Source organism: Hypanus sabinus, chromosome 22 (genome assembly GCF_030144855.1).
Source record: "Hypanus sabinus isolate sHypSab1 chromosome 22, sHypSab1.hap1, whole genome shotgun sequence".
Classification (NCBI taxonomy): domain Eukaryota; kingdom Metazoa; phylum Chordata; class Chondrichthyes; order Myliobatiformes; family Dasyatidae; genus Hypanus; species Hypanus sabinus.
In genome coordinates, this window is record NC_082727.1 from 50,688,481 (window position 1) to 50,705,696 (window position 17,216).

The 17,216-nt window shown below is 39.5% G+C and overlaps 2 protein-coding genes across 4 annotated transcripts in view; both read left to right on the forward strand.

Moving 5' to 3' along the window:
• Window positions 1-17,216, forward strand: part of LOC132379600 (disintegrin and metalloproteinase domain-containing protein 12-like) — a 364,937-nt gene that overhangs the window by 55,113 nt on the left and 292,608 nt on the right. The window contains exon 2 of one of the 2 annotated variants that reach the window (XM_059947703.1): window positions 13,100-13,233. The exons of the other annotated variant lie outside the window; for it this stretch is intronic. Coding sequence (XP_059803686.1) covers window positions 13,100-13,233 — 134 coding nt within the window. The remainder of the gene's footprint in view (window positions 1-13,099; window positions 13,234-17,216) is intronic. 2 annotated transcript variants of the gene reach the window in all.
• Window positions 13,288-15,942, forward strand: LOC132379783 (golgin subfamily A member 6-like protein 22). 2 transcript variants are annotated; one of them, XM_059948067.1, is made up of 2 exons: window positions 13,288-15,363; window positions 15,394-15,942. In XM_059948067.1, exons 1-2 carry the CDS (start codon window positions 14,454-14,456, stop codon window positions 15,543-15,545), a joined length of 1,062 nt encoding a protein of 353 aa, XP_059804050.1. In that variant the 5' UTR covers window positions 13,288-14,453; the 3' UTR covers window positions 15,546-15,942. The 2 variants fall into 2 exon arrangements, with proteins under 2 accessions (XP_059804050.1, XP_059804051.1); XM_059948068.1 differs by having other exon boundaries at window positions 13,288-15,284; window positions 15,315-15,942.

Sequence of the window (17,216 nt, forward strand, 5' to 3'; positions counted from 1 at the left end):
AAGAGCATTCACCACTAGGAATTAATTATCATAATGCACAACAAGCAACATATTGAAGGAATGGAAAACTTTCTTGTTGATGGGTTCTTAAAGGAAGCCCTTATGAGCAAGCGATTGCAGTCAACGGCTGCCTGCATTTTGGTAAGCTAGCAATCACAGCAAATCACAAGAACCAACAAGGCAGCTGTTACTCAAGGTAGATCAAATCATTTCTTAGAAAGCATCACCATCATCATCATCATCATCATCATCATCATGTGTTGCGCTGTGGGACATCATGGTCTATCCATGACCATGATTGTCCTTGGCAATTTTTGACAATGAAGTGGCTTGTTACTGCTTTTCTCTAGGCAGTGTCTTTACAAGATATGTGACCCCAGCCATTATTAATCCTCTTCAAGAGCCTGTCTGCCTGGCGCCAGTGGTCGCATAACCCAGTCTTATGATATGCAGTGAGAGGGCGGCCTGTTGGGAGATGTAAGAAAGATCTGCCATGATGAGTTCGAAAGATCATGTGGTGAGGAAACTCGTGACATGGACTGCCACAAATAGAGCAGCTCAGGCACAGGAATGGGAGCGAAGGTATCCAAGATGGCACCTGTGAACTACGGTAACGTGTTGCAGGCTGCTTAAAAAATTTATAAATATACTTCGTTTGAACTATTCCTACTGCAATCTGTAGCTTGTAATTTCCATTTAAGAAACATATATTTGAACCATCTTAATGAACTAGCAACTTTATGATCTTCAGAAAGACTCAGCAGACATGACTCTCAAGCATGCAGGTATGGCACTTTTACATTGCCTTGGCCAGAAGCGAGGGAAGAGGGTGGACTCTGAGCCTGACTGAGATGAAGGAGAATAAAATTCCCTCTATCCAGCATCTTGTTATCGAATATACAGTCACTGGAGAACAAGATTGAGAACAAGATTGCTATGTTCTGGGTTTCACAGAGGCATGGCTTGCTCTGGACATGCTGGATGTGTGAGTAAGACACGAAGACTTCTCAACACGCAGGATGGACTGAACTGCTGATTTGGAGAAGGCAAGAAGTGGGGATTTGTGTTTCATGATAAACGCTGTGGTAGTTTGATGTCTGACTGCAAGAACATGGTTTTTAAGGCCGACTCCTACTCCTTACTCAACCTTATAGCATCTGGTCAGCAAAGATGTAAACATCACCATTCCCTTCAGTGACTACAGCTCCAAATTCAACACCATCATCCTCTCAAAACTAATCTTCTTTTTCTTCTTCTCCTTCTTGTTTTACAACGGTTGGCACCCAGCTTAATGGTGCATTACCGTCACCTTCTGCTCCGGAATGTGGATCAGATGATAGACTTACATTCTAAATCCCTTCACCCATTCCCACACACACACGTACCCTAATGTACACTTTATTCTTCCTTCTTTTTTCTCGAAACTAATCAATAAGCTTCAAAACCTTAGCCTCTACTTCCTTGTGCAAATGGATCCTTGATTTTCTCACTTGCAGACTCCAGTCAGTTCAGAATGACAAAAGCATCTCCTCTACAATCTCCATCCGCACAGGTGCGAGCCAAGGCTGTGTGCTTAGCCCCCTACTCTACTCACTTTCTACTTACGACTGTGAGGCTAAGCACAACTCCATTGCTGTATTTAAGTTTGCTGATGAAACCATTTTTGTTGGCCATGTCAAAGGTGGTGACAAATCAGCATATGGGAGAGATATTGAAAATCTGGCTGTGGTGCCACTGCAAGAACAACCTCTCACTCAATGTCAGCGAGACCATTGACTTCGGGAGGAGGAGACCAAAGGACCATCAGCCAGTTCTCACTGGGGGAATCATAGATGGCGAGGGTCAGAGACTTTAAATTCCTCAGTGTTATCATTTCAGAGAATCCCTTCTGGGTCCAGCATATAAGTGGAATTACGAGGGACAAGTGCCAGTGCCTCTACTTCCTTAGAAGTTTGCGAAGATTCAGCATGACATTTAAAACTTTGACAAACTTCTATAGATTTATGGTGGAGAGTATATTGACTGTCTGTATCATGGCCTGGTATGGAAACACCAATGCCCTTGAATGGGAAATCCTACAAAAAATAGTGGATACGGCCCAGTCCATCACGGTTAAAACCCTCCCCACCACTGAGCACATCTGTATGGAGGGATGTCGCAGGGAAAGCAGCATCCATCATCAGAGACGCGCACAATCCAAGTCATGCTCTCTTCTCGCTGCTGCCATCAGGAAGAAGGTTCAGAAGCCTCAGGAAAAGTTATTTACTTGTCAGCTATCAAGCTCTTGAACCAGAGGGCATAACTTCACTCAACTTCACTTACCTCATCACTGAATTGTTCCCATAAACTGTTGATTTACTTTCAACGACTCTTCCTCTCATGTTGTTGATATTTATTGTTTATTTATTTATCATTCTGTTGTGTTTCTTTTATATGCTCCATACACCAGCAAAAAGCAATCTCAGGGTTGTATATAGTGACATATATATACTTGGATAATTAATTTACTCTGAAGTTTGGACTTGACCAGTAATAACCTCTCAAGCACAATACTCTGACAGCACATTAATGCCCCCTCGTAGGATGATACATTGTGAAAGAACATTTCGGAATCGAAGTTTCAGGACATTGTGCTAAGTAATTCACCAGTATCTGAAATATAACTTTGGATAAATTATTTGAATGACTAGTGCCTCTTCTTTCAGTTAATAGAAGCTCTTCTCTTTTGAACTTTATTTTAATTTGTTTTTAGGCACTAATACTGAGTACTAGTAATATCCACATAGACAAGGTGTAAGAATATGCATTTCGCTATAGAATGAAAAAAAGAGTACGGGAAGTATTGTTAATGGTGCAGAGCTTCCATTTAAAAAGTGGTAGATGTGTCTGAACATTACCAGTGTGTCTGCAATTGAATTCAATCTTAATGATAAATAGTTAGTATAATGTGGGCAAGCTACAATTGACTGCTCATGATATATTAGCATAAGTGACATGGAATAGGTTTATCTCCAGCTTTTAAATATGTGCATTATGGATTTAGTAATTCTGCATAAAAACAAGCCTTATCTTCTCCTTGCTTTTTTGGCAAATTATCTTAAAACTCTGTCATTTGGCTATCAATCTTTCCAACCCTGGAAACAATTTCATCTTATTTAGTCTATCAAAGCACTTAATAATTTTGAATAGCTCAATTAAATGTACCCCTCAATCTTGTTTGGTGTCTTCATATCATGTGAGCTCCTCACTTCTAGTATAATTGTGGTATGTCCCTTCCAGGCTCTCTCCAAGGCATTATCATCCTGGACACAAAACTCCAGCTGAGGTTCAACCAAGTGATTTATTTATGCTTAGCGTAACTTTGGTTTGACATACCTCTGTGCATAAAAAAATAAAAGACACATATTCTTCTTAAATAACCAACCTGGGATGTTGGAAATGAGGGAATGTTTATTATTTGTGGAGAGTAAGATAAATTGTGTAGAGGGTAGTATTTGTGGATAGTAGGGCAAATTGTATAGAGGGTAGTATCTGAGGATAGTAGGGTAAATTGTGAAGAGGGTAGTATTTGTGGACAGTAGGGTAAATTGTATAGAAGGTAGTATTTGTGGATAGCTTCAGATCCCTCCAGACTAAGACTAATAGGCACTGGAGAAGTTTTTTCCCTACTGCGGTCACTTTGCTGAACAGTTAACTGCCGGTTAACTGTCGGCTAACTATTACTTGGATTGCACTACCTGTATGTATAATCTATATTTTCATTTATATTTATCATCTGTTATGAGCAGAGAGACAACATCTGCCGGGAGTAAATTCCTTGTATGTGCACAGGTACTTGGCGATTAAAGTCTGATTCTGATTCTGATTCTGATTCTGAAATTGTATAGAGGGTAGTATTTGTGGACAGTAGGTTAAATTGTATAGAGGGTAGTATTTGTGGACAGTAGGTTAAATTGTATAGAGGGTAGTATTTGTGGACAGTAGATTAAATTGTATAGAGGGTAGTATTTGTGGACAGTAGGTTAAATTGTATAGAGGGTAGTATTTGTGGACAGTAGGTTAAATTGTATAGATGGTAGTATTTGTGGACAGTAGGTTAAATTGTATAGAGGGTAGTATTTGTGGACAGTAGGTTAAATTGTATAGAGGGTAGTGAAGGGCTGCTGGAGGCTATAAATTTTGAAGCTGTAGCTTTCAGAAGATCAGGAAAAGAAAAACATTCCAAATTGTAGGATTTAAAGGTTGTGGGGTAACAGATGAGCAGATAAACATATCATTAAAAATAGTAGGTCATAAAAAGTATCTTAAAAAAGCACAGAATTCTAGTTGTTTTTTTGTCCAGAGTAGAAGAACACAAGTGAAAGGATTTAATGTTGGATATATATAAAAGAAATATATATTCCAAGGCTTTGGTCTGTATGTTGTGTCTGGTTTGAGTGTTTTCATTTTTGTGAGTGCATACAATTAAATGAATGGGATAAATTCACTGGGATCTTATCAGAATGTAGAATTGTAGCCATAAAAAGAAGCTTAAATTGTTTTTGACAAAACTCTGAAAGCTAATGGAATAGATTATTAAAATGGAAATAAATAATAGAATTTTTCCACTTGTTGACAAAAATAATACAGCTGACACAAATTTAAGATAAACAGGGAATGAAAGGCAAGGAATGAAACATGTATTTGTAGGAAGTGTGATTGCAATATAAATCTTCACTGTATTATAAAGTAATTGAATTAGAGTCCATCGTATGAGATGGTTGTTTGAAAGATGTTAATAACTGTAGCATAATCATAATCAACTATTCATTCTTACCTTTGTGAAGTGTAATGATATTGGAGTGTCATACTTTCTGTAGAAAGCAAGTAATAATTTTACTATTTTCTCATCAGTAAGCAACTTTCTTGTATTGTTAATTTCATTGAGTTTGGTTCATATTCCAGCAAAGAGGAAATTAAATTTTGGGGCATTATTGATCATCATATAGATCAATTTAATCTATTCTAAATTGAGATCAGACTATAACTTTGTGTGGTTCTACCTGGTCAACCCATTAGGAGTTATTTAAACTCTTCATGTGTAACAATGGTTTGAAAAGTTCCTTTCCTATTTTTGGAAAATCAATTGTAGCAATTAAAATGTCAAGTGAACAGTTATTTTATTTATCTCTGTAGATTACTTAATGTCTAATTCCTTTACTATTTTATTAGAAATTGCTTTGTTTAATAAAGATAAGTACTCTGTAAATTTTGGTCTTATTAACTAATATCTGACAATAATGTGCAGAGGTATTGAAATTGCTTTAAATGTAACTTTTTTTATTTGATTTAAATAAATTGTAAAGAAGTGATGTGAATTGAGCATCAGACAATGACTAAAGCTTAGTGGCATAGTGGTTAGCAGAATGCTCTACAGTATCAACGACAAGGGTTCAATACCCACTGCTGCCTGTAAGGAGTTTGTATGCTCTCCCCATGACTGCATTTCCTGGGGTTTCCTGGGACTTCTCTGGTTTCCTCTCACAGTTCAAAGACATACCAGTTGGTAGGTTAATTTGTCATTGTAAATTGTCCAGTAATTAGGCTGGGATTAAACTGGTGGAGAGTCAGGCAAAGGGCCCGAGTAGCCGACTCTGCACTGTATCTCAATCAATAAATAAACAAACATTTAAATGCCATTCCTTTTAAATGCAGTAGCTGATAGCTGTCAAGCAGAGGCCATCATGTAGTCTAAAATAAGGGCACAATGCTTATTTACAAATCCTATCTGATTAAATTAGACATACTCAGAAGAGATTTACAGATTTCTTTGTGTGTACACAGTCACATTGGGCTGAAACTTGCTGACTGATAGAAAGGGAGTCCTGAAACACTCTGAAGATCACACGCTGACTCCTTTGTTGAGTCCATCGGCAGAGTAATAACTTGCTGAAGGGACAGTCTTTGCATAAGGCCCTCAGCATTGCCCTGTAGAGAGCTAGCATAGCAGGCATGGCCCCATTCAATTGACTGGGTTTGTTAACCATGTAACTTAGAGGTAAATTATTTTATTGTAATGTTTAAAAAGTTTATTGTTTTTAATGTACTTGTAATTAACTTTATGGTTTAGCTTTCAAAGTGATTTAAACATTTTTGTAAAATATTTAAAATCTGAATATTTAAAAGATATATCTCTCAGGTAAGTGTCACAGGTAGTCAGGGCATTGAAGTGGTGCTAGGTCTTACCGCTTAAAGCTTGCTCTGCATTGCTGATGCCCATGGGGGATGAATTATGGTGATGGGGTGTTGGTGAGCTCACATCCAGATAAAGAAAATGCAGGCATGCAGGTAATGTGGGTGGTGAGTCTGGGTCGAGAGTGACCCACTTTGCCAAACTAGAAATTGGTAATCTGATTAGCAGATCAAACTTTTTATTTTATTTTTACATTCAAACTAGTAAAGTTTATGGGGAATGGGAAATAAAGCATTTTGCACTCCCACACGATGTAAACTTGTAATTATTCTAGTTTAGATACAGCATGGGAGGGATTTTATGACAGTACTTAAAAATCCTCAGTATAATACTTGCAAATTTCTAAATCAACTGCTATCAATTCCTTCTGACTCAGATTGTCAATGTAAGCTAATTGCTTCTTGATAATGGAATTAAATTATAGCTATCCAATCTCGTTAGAGCTGGCAGAGCAAAAATGTTGAAAAAGGTGCTATCTAAATGCAGGTTTTTTCTTACATTCCATGAACTGGTGTTGGAATTTGATTGTAGAGATAAAGTGCAGTGTATTCAGCCATCATTATCACCAGATTGTGCTGTGTCGTATGTGGTGGCCGATCATGGTCCCCGTAATGATGATAGTTCTTGGCAAACCACTTCTGTAGAAAAATTTGCCATTGCCTTCTTCTGGGCAGTGTTTTTACAAGGCAAGTGACCGCAGCCCTTATCAATACTTTCCAGTGATTGTCTGCCAGGCCCCAGAGGTCACATGACCAGGACTTGTGATATGCACCGGCTGGTCATACAACCATCCACTGCCTGCACCCATGGTTTCAAGTGACCCTGTTCGGGGGTGGGGGGCTAAGCAGGTGCTACACCTTGCCCAAGGGTGACCTGCAGGCTAGCAGAGGGAAGGAGTGCCTTACACCTCCTTTGGTAGAGACATCTCCATGCCACCACCTAATTCATGCTTTACAATGTTTAAAAAGATTCGGACTAACTTGAAATCATCTAACATAAGGAAAAATCAGAACAGAAGCTATTAATGAAGAGTCATCATGAAATATTAGCTGCCTTGCTAGGGGTAATGTCTTCAGCATTTTCTGTTTTTATTTCAGATATCCTGTTCCTTTAGGGTTACTCAATATCTTATGGTCAACCCATCATCTCATTAGACATCTGCCAACAGTATTTCATACGATTAAGACTAAAAGTATAATTCACATTCATAGACTGCATTCATGCCTCTAAATATTCAACCAAAAGCTGTGTCGCCCTCCAGGTATTGCATGGTGTTGTCTAACACTCACCTACAGGTAAAGATAGCATCCAGTTGTTGGCAGTAGCATCTAACTGATAAGTGAATAGAGACAGCCGGCAATTATCTTAGAGACTAATACTAAGATCTGTATTGGTCCTGAATGAATAGAAGGTGATAATCATCCTTCTCACATTTTAGTTGTACCTCTAAACAATTTGCATGCAGTAATTACTTACTTCTCTACTTCCCTGACTTTAATCCTGTCCCTATACCGCACTTCTTTCTGAGAGAAACTGCAGGCTGATTAAACATTGGTACAAAATGTGCGATTGGCTTTGATTGGATCTGCAGGTGTGAGTAACTGACCATTAGGATGAGAGAAATGGGTACCTTGCATGGCACAAGTGCTGCAGTGGAATACTACACTTGGCCAAAATGTTCTGGTATGCTTTGGATGCCTTATTGGAACCAATCCAGATTCATTAACATCCCAGAAAAAAACAGAGATGAAGTTCACAGTCATTATCTACTCATGACCACTTTAATACTTTCACCTACCTATTCTATTCTCTGTAAATTTCACTTCATTTTAAATTCTCTGTCTTTATCTTAGCTCTAACAAAGTCCCATTCATTTATCACACTTATGCTGGTTTGGTTCACGGTTAAGCAGTTCCTCAGTATTAATTTTGTCAAGCCAAATCAAATGAGGGTTATTTCCATTTAACTACATACATTTATATTCTGTATATAACCAAGTAATGTATATAGAAACGAGACGTTCTTCGAACCAGAGTGAACACACAATATGAAGGTAAGGATAAAATAACAAACTAAAGTGCATTAAGATTAAATATTGTACGGTATGGAACAGATTAATCAGTGGCACTTTGATTACAATGTGGCTGGGAGTTCGGAAGCCTAACCGCCTGGGAGAAGAAACTGTTTCTCATCCTCACCATTCTTGTTTTTATGTTTTGTAGTCATCTTATATTTCTCTATTAGTTGCCTGTTAGTTTCTTTTTAACCCCTTCAAGACGATAACATTCTGACTGATCTCTGTTTCATGACCTTGAGATCCTTTGCTGCATTAAGAATGATATACAAGTTGGAGTAGATGTGGTTGCTAATGGATCTCCAATGGACAATGCTGACTTTGTGTTGAAATCATGCAAATGGACTTTGGAAGCAACTGGTGTGAATTTATCGCATGTTGCATCACCACATCTTAGGTCCTATCTAAATTAATCCAAAGCCAATTTATTGATATTGATTAAATAATAAGTGTTGACCAAAACACCAGAAGAATTTCTTTGCTTAGCTTGAGAACATTTATTATCACCTATCAATCAAGGTTTCAGCTAAGTAATGCATTGGAAAAAATTAAACAGTTGCTTTACTCCCACAGTATTACTTTATTACTCAAATTTCTGGAGTAGGACCTGGATAAACAATTATTTGACCACGAGGGAAGAATCCCACTAACTAACTCATGACTAATATTGATTATTATGTCAAACTATCTGTAAAATGTTAGCCACTATGTTTTTGAATGCTGTATTTTCCTTTTTCTGATTTATGGACCTTCCTAAATTGTATGTCTTCTGCTAGTTGGACAGATTATCTGTTCCCAATGTAATACCAAAACAAAAGAAAACAAAATAGTTTGCACTTGGGTAACACATTTCCTGACTCAAATTGTCCCTTAGCTTTTTCCGGTCAATTAATTATTTTTGAAGTTTTGACACAAAGACAAAATAGGAAACCCAGCAGTTAATGGTTTGCAACAAGACCCAGAAAGGGCAGTAAAATGAAAGACCAGCTAAACCTTTCCAAAAGTTCCATAGTTTTTTTTTACTTGGACGAGAAACAAGCCTTTCAGATGTATTTTGTTGTTTATAGTCCACGTGACTCTCTTTCCATTTCAGGTACCTCATCGTTTTGCCTTTCAGGGTATCTGTTTTTGCTCATATGCTTTAATTTCCCTTTAAAAGCATTCTTTCCCTTTGAAAGCATTTCTAAGCTTTTTATCCCAGACTTTTTTCTATGGTATGAACTCTACATAATTAATTAAATATGTCAAGCAAAAGGTGGTTTCAGGGCATTCGACATAAATATGACGGATTATGTTTCTGGACTTATATTGAGTACATGATCTTCTTCCTCAGTAATGGGGCCGATATCTACAGCCAAACTAGCCGGAAAATGCCCAAGCTTGTCCAGTTTCGGAGGCTAAGCAGGCTCAGCCCTGGTTACTGGGAATACCAGATGCTGTTGGCTTACTCATGACAGTGGTAATACTGCAAGTCCAGTTCTCTGGGTTATTGGCGAGACTGACGGATGAGGAACTTCATTGCCTCGGTGTTTGTGTGGACAAGCCCCTCATGTTTTGGAGTCACCTGTTGCGGGTGCTGGTGAAGGGGATGCTGGAGCCAGCAGCGTACTGCTGGATTTCATACTGGGTTGGGGAAGGGGCGTGGAAATTGGCCCTTCCTGTGGGTTATGTTATTATTATATTTCTGTTTGGGACTATGTTTTTCTGAAATCATAACCACATGTGCTATGTGCAGTGCGCTGTGAGCTGTTGGTAATACCTTTTACATTTTGGCCCCGGAGGAAAGCTATCTCATTTGGCTATATTCATCGATGGTTGAATGATAATTAAACTTGAAACTAAAAGTTCTCTCACAATGATGCAGGTAAAAGTGCTGCAGAATGATGATCCTCCCTTCATATTCTGCCTTGTTCTGTGCCACTTTGCAGAGCCTCTGTATAGCACATCTCTACATTGCAAACCATCTCCTGCACATAAAAACAAAAATGCTGGAAATACTCAGCCAATCAGGCCAAATCTGAGGGAAGTGAAAAAGTTTTAGCTTGAGGACTCATTGTCAATTCTGCTGAAGGGTCTTTGATCTCAACTCTGTTTTTCTTCCCACAGATGCAGCCTCGCCTGCTAAGTATTTCCAGCATTTTATTTTTATTTTAGATTTTCATCATCTGCAGTATTTTTTAAAAATATCATCTATAATTAATTGATAGAATATTTCACTTGGGATGTAACGAGCAATGAAGCCACTTGGTGCAGAATTTATTACTTTTGTCCTTTGCAAATTGAGATGAGAGTGACAGACGTTCACATTAAGGCAGCGCTTGGTCAGTTACACATGCTCAAGTTTCAAGTTTAAGATTTTTGTTAAAAGTAGATATACTCAGGATATAAACACCATGAAAGTTAGTTTTTTGGAGCAGCACAAAACATTACAAACATGAGAACATAAATTAATATAGACTTAAATTAACATAACTTACTCAACAAATGAACTAAAATAAACACAATAATGATTGTACAAATTGAAAGAGAAGAAAAGAAATACAGTCCTAGGTAGTGTTAGGAATTTTTCAGGTTTGTTCAAGAACCTAATGGTAACGTTGTTGAAACAACAAAGAACTTCGGTAAAACTGAAGTAACTGTGAATCAGAGGAAAGTACCCCACAGGTTGGATTCAAACCTTGTGCAAAGGAAGATATTTGTGACTGTAGGTCAATCATCCCAGCTCAAGAATCAGAGGAGTACCTTACACTCAAGTATCTGTAGCTGCTGCATTCACGATCTTCCTTCCATTGTAGGGTGGGAAATGGGGATGATGGCCGATGATTTCACAATGTTCAGTTCCATTCACAACTCCTTGTTAAATAAAGCAATGGTTGCCAGCCTGCAGCAGGGTTTAGACAACAATCATATGGGACTTATATTGACATTGACCATTCCCAACCAGAGGGTCCTATCACCACCTATCCTTGCTATGCAGTGGTATTACCACATTCGAGTTCCCCACCAACAATACCTTGACCAGGAATCAATCAGATCAGCCACATAAGTATCAAAGCATGAAAAATAGGTTGGAGGCTGAGAATCTTGTGGCCAATAGTGCTCCTCTTGAAACTCCAGTGCCGTTCCTCCATTTACAAGGTATCTGCCTGGAGTAAGATACAATATCATATCCCCTCGACGATATTTGAAACTATCCAGGACAAAGCGCCCACTGGTACCAAACTCACACTCTAAACATTCATTCCCTGTGACAATAAAGAGTGTTCCATTAAAAAATAAAATCACAGATCAGCATTATTTCCCATGTATATTTACATGTATTAGGAAATTGCTGTGGTGTGTTGGTACTACATGCAAAAAAACAACATTCAATGATTATACAGAGTGAAGGATTATATAAACATATTGTTAGAAGTACAGATATGGAATAACATACTGTATACATAAATATATAAATACCAGCTTGTACTTACAATGTACATAGCATTATAAATGGTGGTTTAAAGTATTTACTGCACCTTGTAGTGACTGTGGTAATAGAGGGGGTGGGGGGGGGGCTAATTAGAATGGTTGATCAGATTAACAGCCTGGGGGAAGAAACTCTTAAGATCGTGCAAAGCTTTTGTTTTAATAGACCTATAGTACTTTTCAGAAGGGAGCATTCAGAAAAGCCAGTTTTCTGGGTGGGTAATGTCCACGATGATTTTTTCCAACCTGGTGTCTTGTCTATGTAAGTTCAGCACCTTCCAAACCTTGACATCTACCACAGAGGTTTCAAGGGCACTAGAACAGCTCCGATTACAGTCTCCCTTCCAGGTTGCACACGACCCTGATTTGGAAATAATTTGTTGTCCTAAAGTCTGGACTGTGGGAGAAGCTTTACCAGGAAGATTGCATGGTCCAAGTGCATAGATCACTGCCACCTTCTAAAGGCTAATTCAAGGTATAGCAATGAATGCCAGCATAATCAACGAAGACCAGATCCATAAAAATGAATAAATAAAGACATCTATTAATCATATCAAGAAAAAAAAAACACTTGCAATATTGCTTAAAGTAACTAGAAAGACAATTGCATGTATAGTTGTTCAATGCCCTGAGCTCGAATGTTCAGGAACAGAATATAAATCTGAAGCAGGAGAAGACTTTTCAGACCCTTGTATTTGCTGTGAGGTTCAGTAAAATCATGGCTGATCTTTTACCACAGCATCACTTACCTAGACTGACCCAATATCCCCCTATCCCCCACTCTCCAAACTTTAACCAATCTCTGTTTTTAAGTGACTGAACCTCTGCAGCTTTCAGGGACTGCTAATCCTACAGTTCAAAGCCCAAGTGGATAGGTAGTTCCTTGTCTCACTTCTGTAGTACTGACCTTTATTTCTGAGCTGGGGTCTCCTAGTTCCAGACAGTCTATCAGGGGAAACATCATCCCTACTAATCCCTGTTACAGATTTCTGTGTCTCAATGATGCCATTTCTCTTCTAAGCTCTGGGGCAAAGCTGCCTAGTCTGTTTAGTCAAACAGGACAGTTCCCTTTATCCTAAGCATCATCCTGTTGAACCAGGTTTAGCTTTATTCAGGGATGCAATGGGGAAAGCCAAGACATTGTTTTTTTGCTTGCCAAATCTTTGTTGTAGCAGCACTTAATATTCTGTAGCTACTGCTGCAAAGTATACCTTTATATTTTCCCCTTATGACACATAAATGTATCTGAACAAGTTTGCCACATTATAGTACATATGGGAGCATGGTCCATTTCCTCATCTTTAATAATAATGATGTACTTACAGGCAATATTTTGTCCAGTAAATTGTCATCGCCTAGGCAACAGGACCATCTAAAGCAGCTGCAACAATATGAGCAAGTCGTTCCTTACCTCCTGGATGGAGATCACCAGGAACAATCCGGCAACCTTCATGGAAAGGTCGGCATCTTTATTTTTCCTGTTTCTCACATGACAAAGTGGCCTATGCTTAATGCTTCATAAATAACGATTCATAGTGGAATCAAGTAGATACAATCATTGTCATGTACATTTAATATCTTTCTAACATCTTTTAGAGTAATTTGCTGGACTTTTAAGATTAGATTGTTTATCTGCAGAATATTAAATAATGCTTAGTTGGGCAAAATGAGTCATTGCCTTTGGACAAAATCTCAGTGTCGATATATTAATGTTCAATATCAGACACAGTCTATTTCGCTGAAATGTGCTAATTTTCACGAGGGAGAACATGAAGCCAAATCTAACCTCAGCAGATTTTATGCATTTTAAGTTTACTATTCATTATATTAATTGTTGCTTATTTTTCAGGAAATTATGTCTCGCTGCCTTTCAAGGAAAACTATTCTGATTATTAAGTAGCAAGACTGTCTACAGTTTAGAGGTTAATAAATATTCTCTACCTAGTAGTAAGGCACATAAGGCATCAATATAATACACATTTGAAGTATGGAAGTCTTGATATCTTTTACCTTTAACAGTCAGAGTTACATTCAAATGAAACTTGGAACATTGTTTTTATTTGTTGAAGTAGTTAGTCAGCACATGGAGAGTGCCCCTTGGAACAGTACTGAGTTGTAGCTTTCAAACGAAGTTGTAGCTGACGTAGATGAAGAAATAGGGAGCTGTCTTTTCCACTTTGCTGGTGGAACTGTATTAAGTGACACAATTAATAGTGTACAGTGGAGCAAAGGTACATAGCTGGATTAAGTGAGCAATAAATGCTAGAAGGTGGAGCTTGGATACAGGAGAAGCTGGAGTGTAGAGATCAGGTGTGGGAGAAGCTGGAAGGTGCAGATGGAGTATGGGAGAAGCTGGTAGATGAAGATTGCATGTGGGAGAAGCTGGTAGGTGAAGATTTCATGTGAGAGAAGCTGGAAGGTGACGATTGAGTATGGGAGAGGCTGGAAGGTGAAGATTGGGCTTGGGAGAAGCTGGAAGGTGGAGATCGCGTATGGGAGAAGCTGGTAGATGAAGATAGCATGTGGAAGAAACTGGTAGGTGAAGATTTCATGTGGGAGAAGCTGGAAGGTGAAGATTGGGAGTGGCAGAAGCTGGAAGGTGGAGATCGAGTATGGGAGAAGCTGGAAGGTGAGGATCAGGTATGGAAGAAGCTGGAAAGTGAAGGCTGCATGTAGGAGATGCTGGAAGGTGAGGATTGGGAGTGGAAGAAGCTGGAAGGTAAAGATCGGGTGTGGGAGAAGCTGGAGGTTGGAGATCAGGTACAAGAGAAGCTGAAATGTAAAGATCAGGTACAGGACAAACTGGAGGGTGAAGGTCAGGTGTGGGAGAAGCTGGAATGTGGAGATCAGGTACAGGACAAGCTGGAGCCTGGAGATCAGGTGTGGGAGAAGCTAGAAGGTGGAGATCAGGTACAGGACAAACTGGAGGGTGAAGGTCAGGTGAGGGAGAAGCTGGAATGTGGAGATCAGGTACAGGACAAACTGGAGGGTGAAGGTCAGGTGTGGGAGAAGCTGGAATGTGGAGATCAGGTGTGGGAGAAGCTGGAAGGTGGAGACCAGGTACAGGACAAACTGGAGCGTGGAGATCAGGTGTGGGAGAAGCTGGAAGGTGGAGATCAGGTACAGGACAAGCTGGAGCGTGGAGATCAGGTGTGGGAGAAGCTGGAAGGTGGAGATCAGGTACAGGACAAACTGGAGCGTGGAGATCAGGTGTGGCAGAAGCTGGAAGGTGGAGATCAGGTACAGGACAAACTGGAGGGTGAAGGTCAGGTGTGGGAGAAGCTGGAATGTGGAGATCAGGTGTGGGAGAAGCTGGAATGTGGAGATCAGGTACAGGACAAGCTGGAGCGTGGAGATCAGGTGTGGGAGAAGCTGGAAGGTGGAGATCAGGTACAGGACAAGCTGGAGCGTGGAGATCAGGTGTGGGAGAAGCTGGAAGGTGGAGATCAGGTACAGGACAAACTGGAGGGTGAAGGTCAGGTGTGGGAGAAGCTGGAAGGTGGAGACCAGGTACAGGACAAACTGGAGCGTGGAGATCAGGTGTGGGAGAAGCTGGAAGGTGGAGACCAGGTACAGGACAAACTGGAGCGTGGAGATCAGGTACAGGACAAACTGGAAGGTGGAGATCAGGTGTGGGAGAAGCTGGAAGGTGGAGACCAGGTACAGGACAAACTGGAGCGTGGAGATCAGGTGTGGGAGAAGCTGGAAGGTGGAGATCAGGTGTGGGAAATTATGTTCCATCCAAGAAAGATAAACATTTGGGAACACTGAACTCAACAGAGAAGTTGTTGAAGCTATTCTACTGGACAAAAATAAATTTAAAAAGTAATGAAATGTCAGCCTTTATCTCAAGTGGACTGTATTTCAAAGGGCTGGAAAGTGTTACAACTGTATTGAACTCTAGTTAGATTTCATGTGGAGTAATGTGCTCAGTTCTTGGTGTCATACCACATGAAAACTATATTCACATGAATGGAGAGCATTCCATATTCAACTCGTAAACTTACTTACGGCCAGTTACACCACTGACATTTAGGGCAGCAACGAAGGTCCTCCATCTCTGTCTCTCCTTCCAGAAACCAATTTTATTCTTGGGCTTCCTTCATCAAGCCAGTAGCTTCCTGCCCATTTTCACTACTATCAGCCTCAGTCTCAGATGAAGGCTCAGGAATACTGTCACACTCAGGTGTAGAATGATTCTTCATTACTTTTTCTGTAACAATTTTGTTTGACTAGTCAGGGTTGTTAACCTTGAGCTGAACCCCCGAATGTGGAGGACTGTTGGGACACTCTTAGTCTGTCTCTACCCTTTGACCTTTTGGCATGCGTGATCCGACCAAGAGCCAAACCACAAGGCCCTGACTCCAGCGAGCATAGCTCTCTGGGTCATTGAGGCACACAAGCCCCCAACCACAACAAGGTTGTGGTCCTCTTGGAGGAGCAGGTAATCTAATTCAATGATTAAAGGGTTTTATAGAATAATGGGGAAGAAATTATGTCTTTGGTCAAAGATCCAGAACAAAGAGGGAGAATGACCTTAAAGCTGGAGCTTCCTCTTACCATTGATATTAGACAAAGCTTTTTATTCATGTTAATGAATATCTGGAACTCTCACTACAAGAATTGGTTGAAGTTAGATCAATAAAATATTTCAAAACAGGGTGACACTTCTTTAAGCAAGAGAGCTAACAAGGATATAAGGGTAAGGAACCAAGCTGGATGAAAGCATTTGATGTTCGGATCAGCCCTAATCTAACAGAATACTAAAGTAAGATTATATAATTGAAAGGCCTATTCTGGTTCCAATACTGTGGATGTCTATGCATGCAGACAGTTACATAACCTGTTGAATTTGCCCTGCTGTTCTATGAGCAACTATAGTGGATTCTGGTTAATGGGGACACATCGGGACCAGTACATTTTGGCCCAATTAAGTGGCTTGCCCAATTAGCTGAAGTTTCATGGAAATAGAAATGTATAATAAAGGCAAACTGCTGTTTAATTGAGCAACAAATTGTGTATTTCAATGAAATACAAAACAAATTAGACCACTGCCTATACTACTACACTATTCTAAAACTGTGCATTTGTTCCTAATAATTATCAGTGGAGGAATTAATCAAGAGGAGCCTGCTGTGTTCTTTTGACTGATGTAAATGAACAAAATCAGCACAGACACCTAGTACAGATAATGGACTGCCTTTATACAATGCTTTCGTTGTGTGCATCTTCCAAATCTTCATTTTCATTGTAACATTCAAGGTGATTGTTACAACAGTAGGTCCTAGCCTACTGAAGCAGTGAAGTTATTTCATTTTCACTGCTGGCTGTTTCTGGCATCTTCATGCCTGAACGTTCGAAACTGCAGTGAGCAAAACAATTTTGAATTGTCTTACTGCTTATTTCTCACCAACTATATGACAAAAATCACTGCTTTCTGAA

What these genes read in the sequence shown, in the direction of transcription:
- LOC132379783 (XM_059948067.1), top strand. Translation starts at nt 14,454, where the DNA reads ATGCTGGAAGGTGAGGATTGGGAGTGGAAGAAGCTGGAAGGTAAAGAT. An exon ending in GGTACAGGACAAACTGGAGC is followed by an intron (nt 15,364 to 15,393) that starts GTGGAGATCAGG and finishes ACAAACTGGAAG; the next exon opens with GTGGAGATCAGGTGTGGGAG.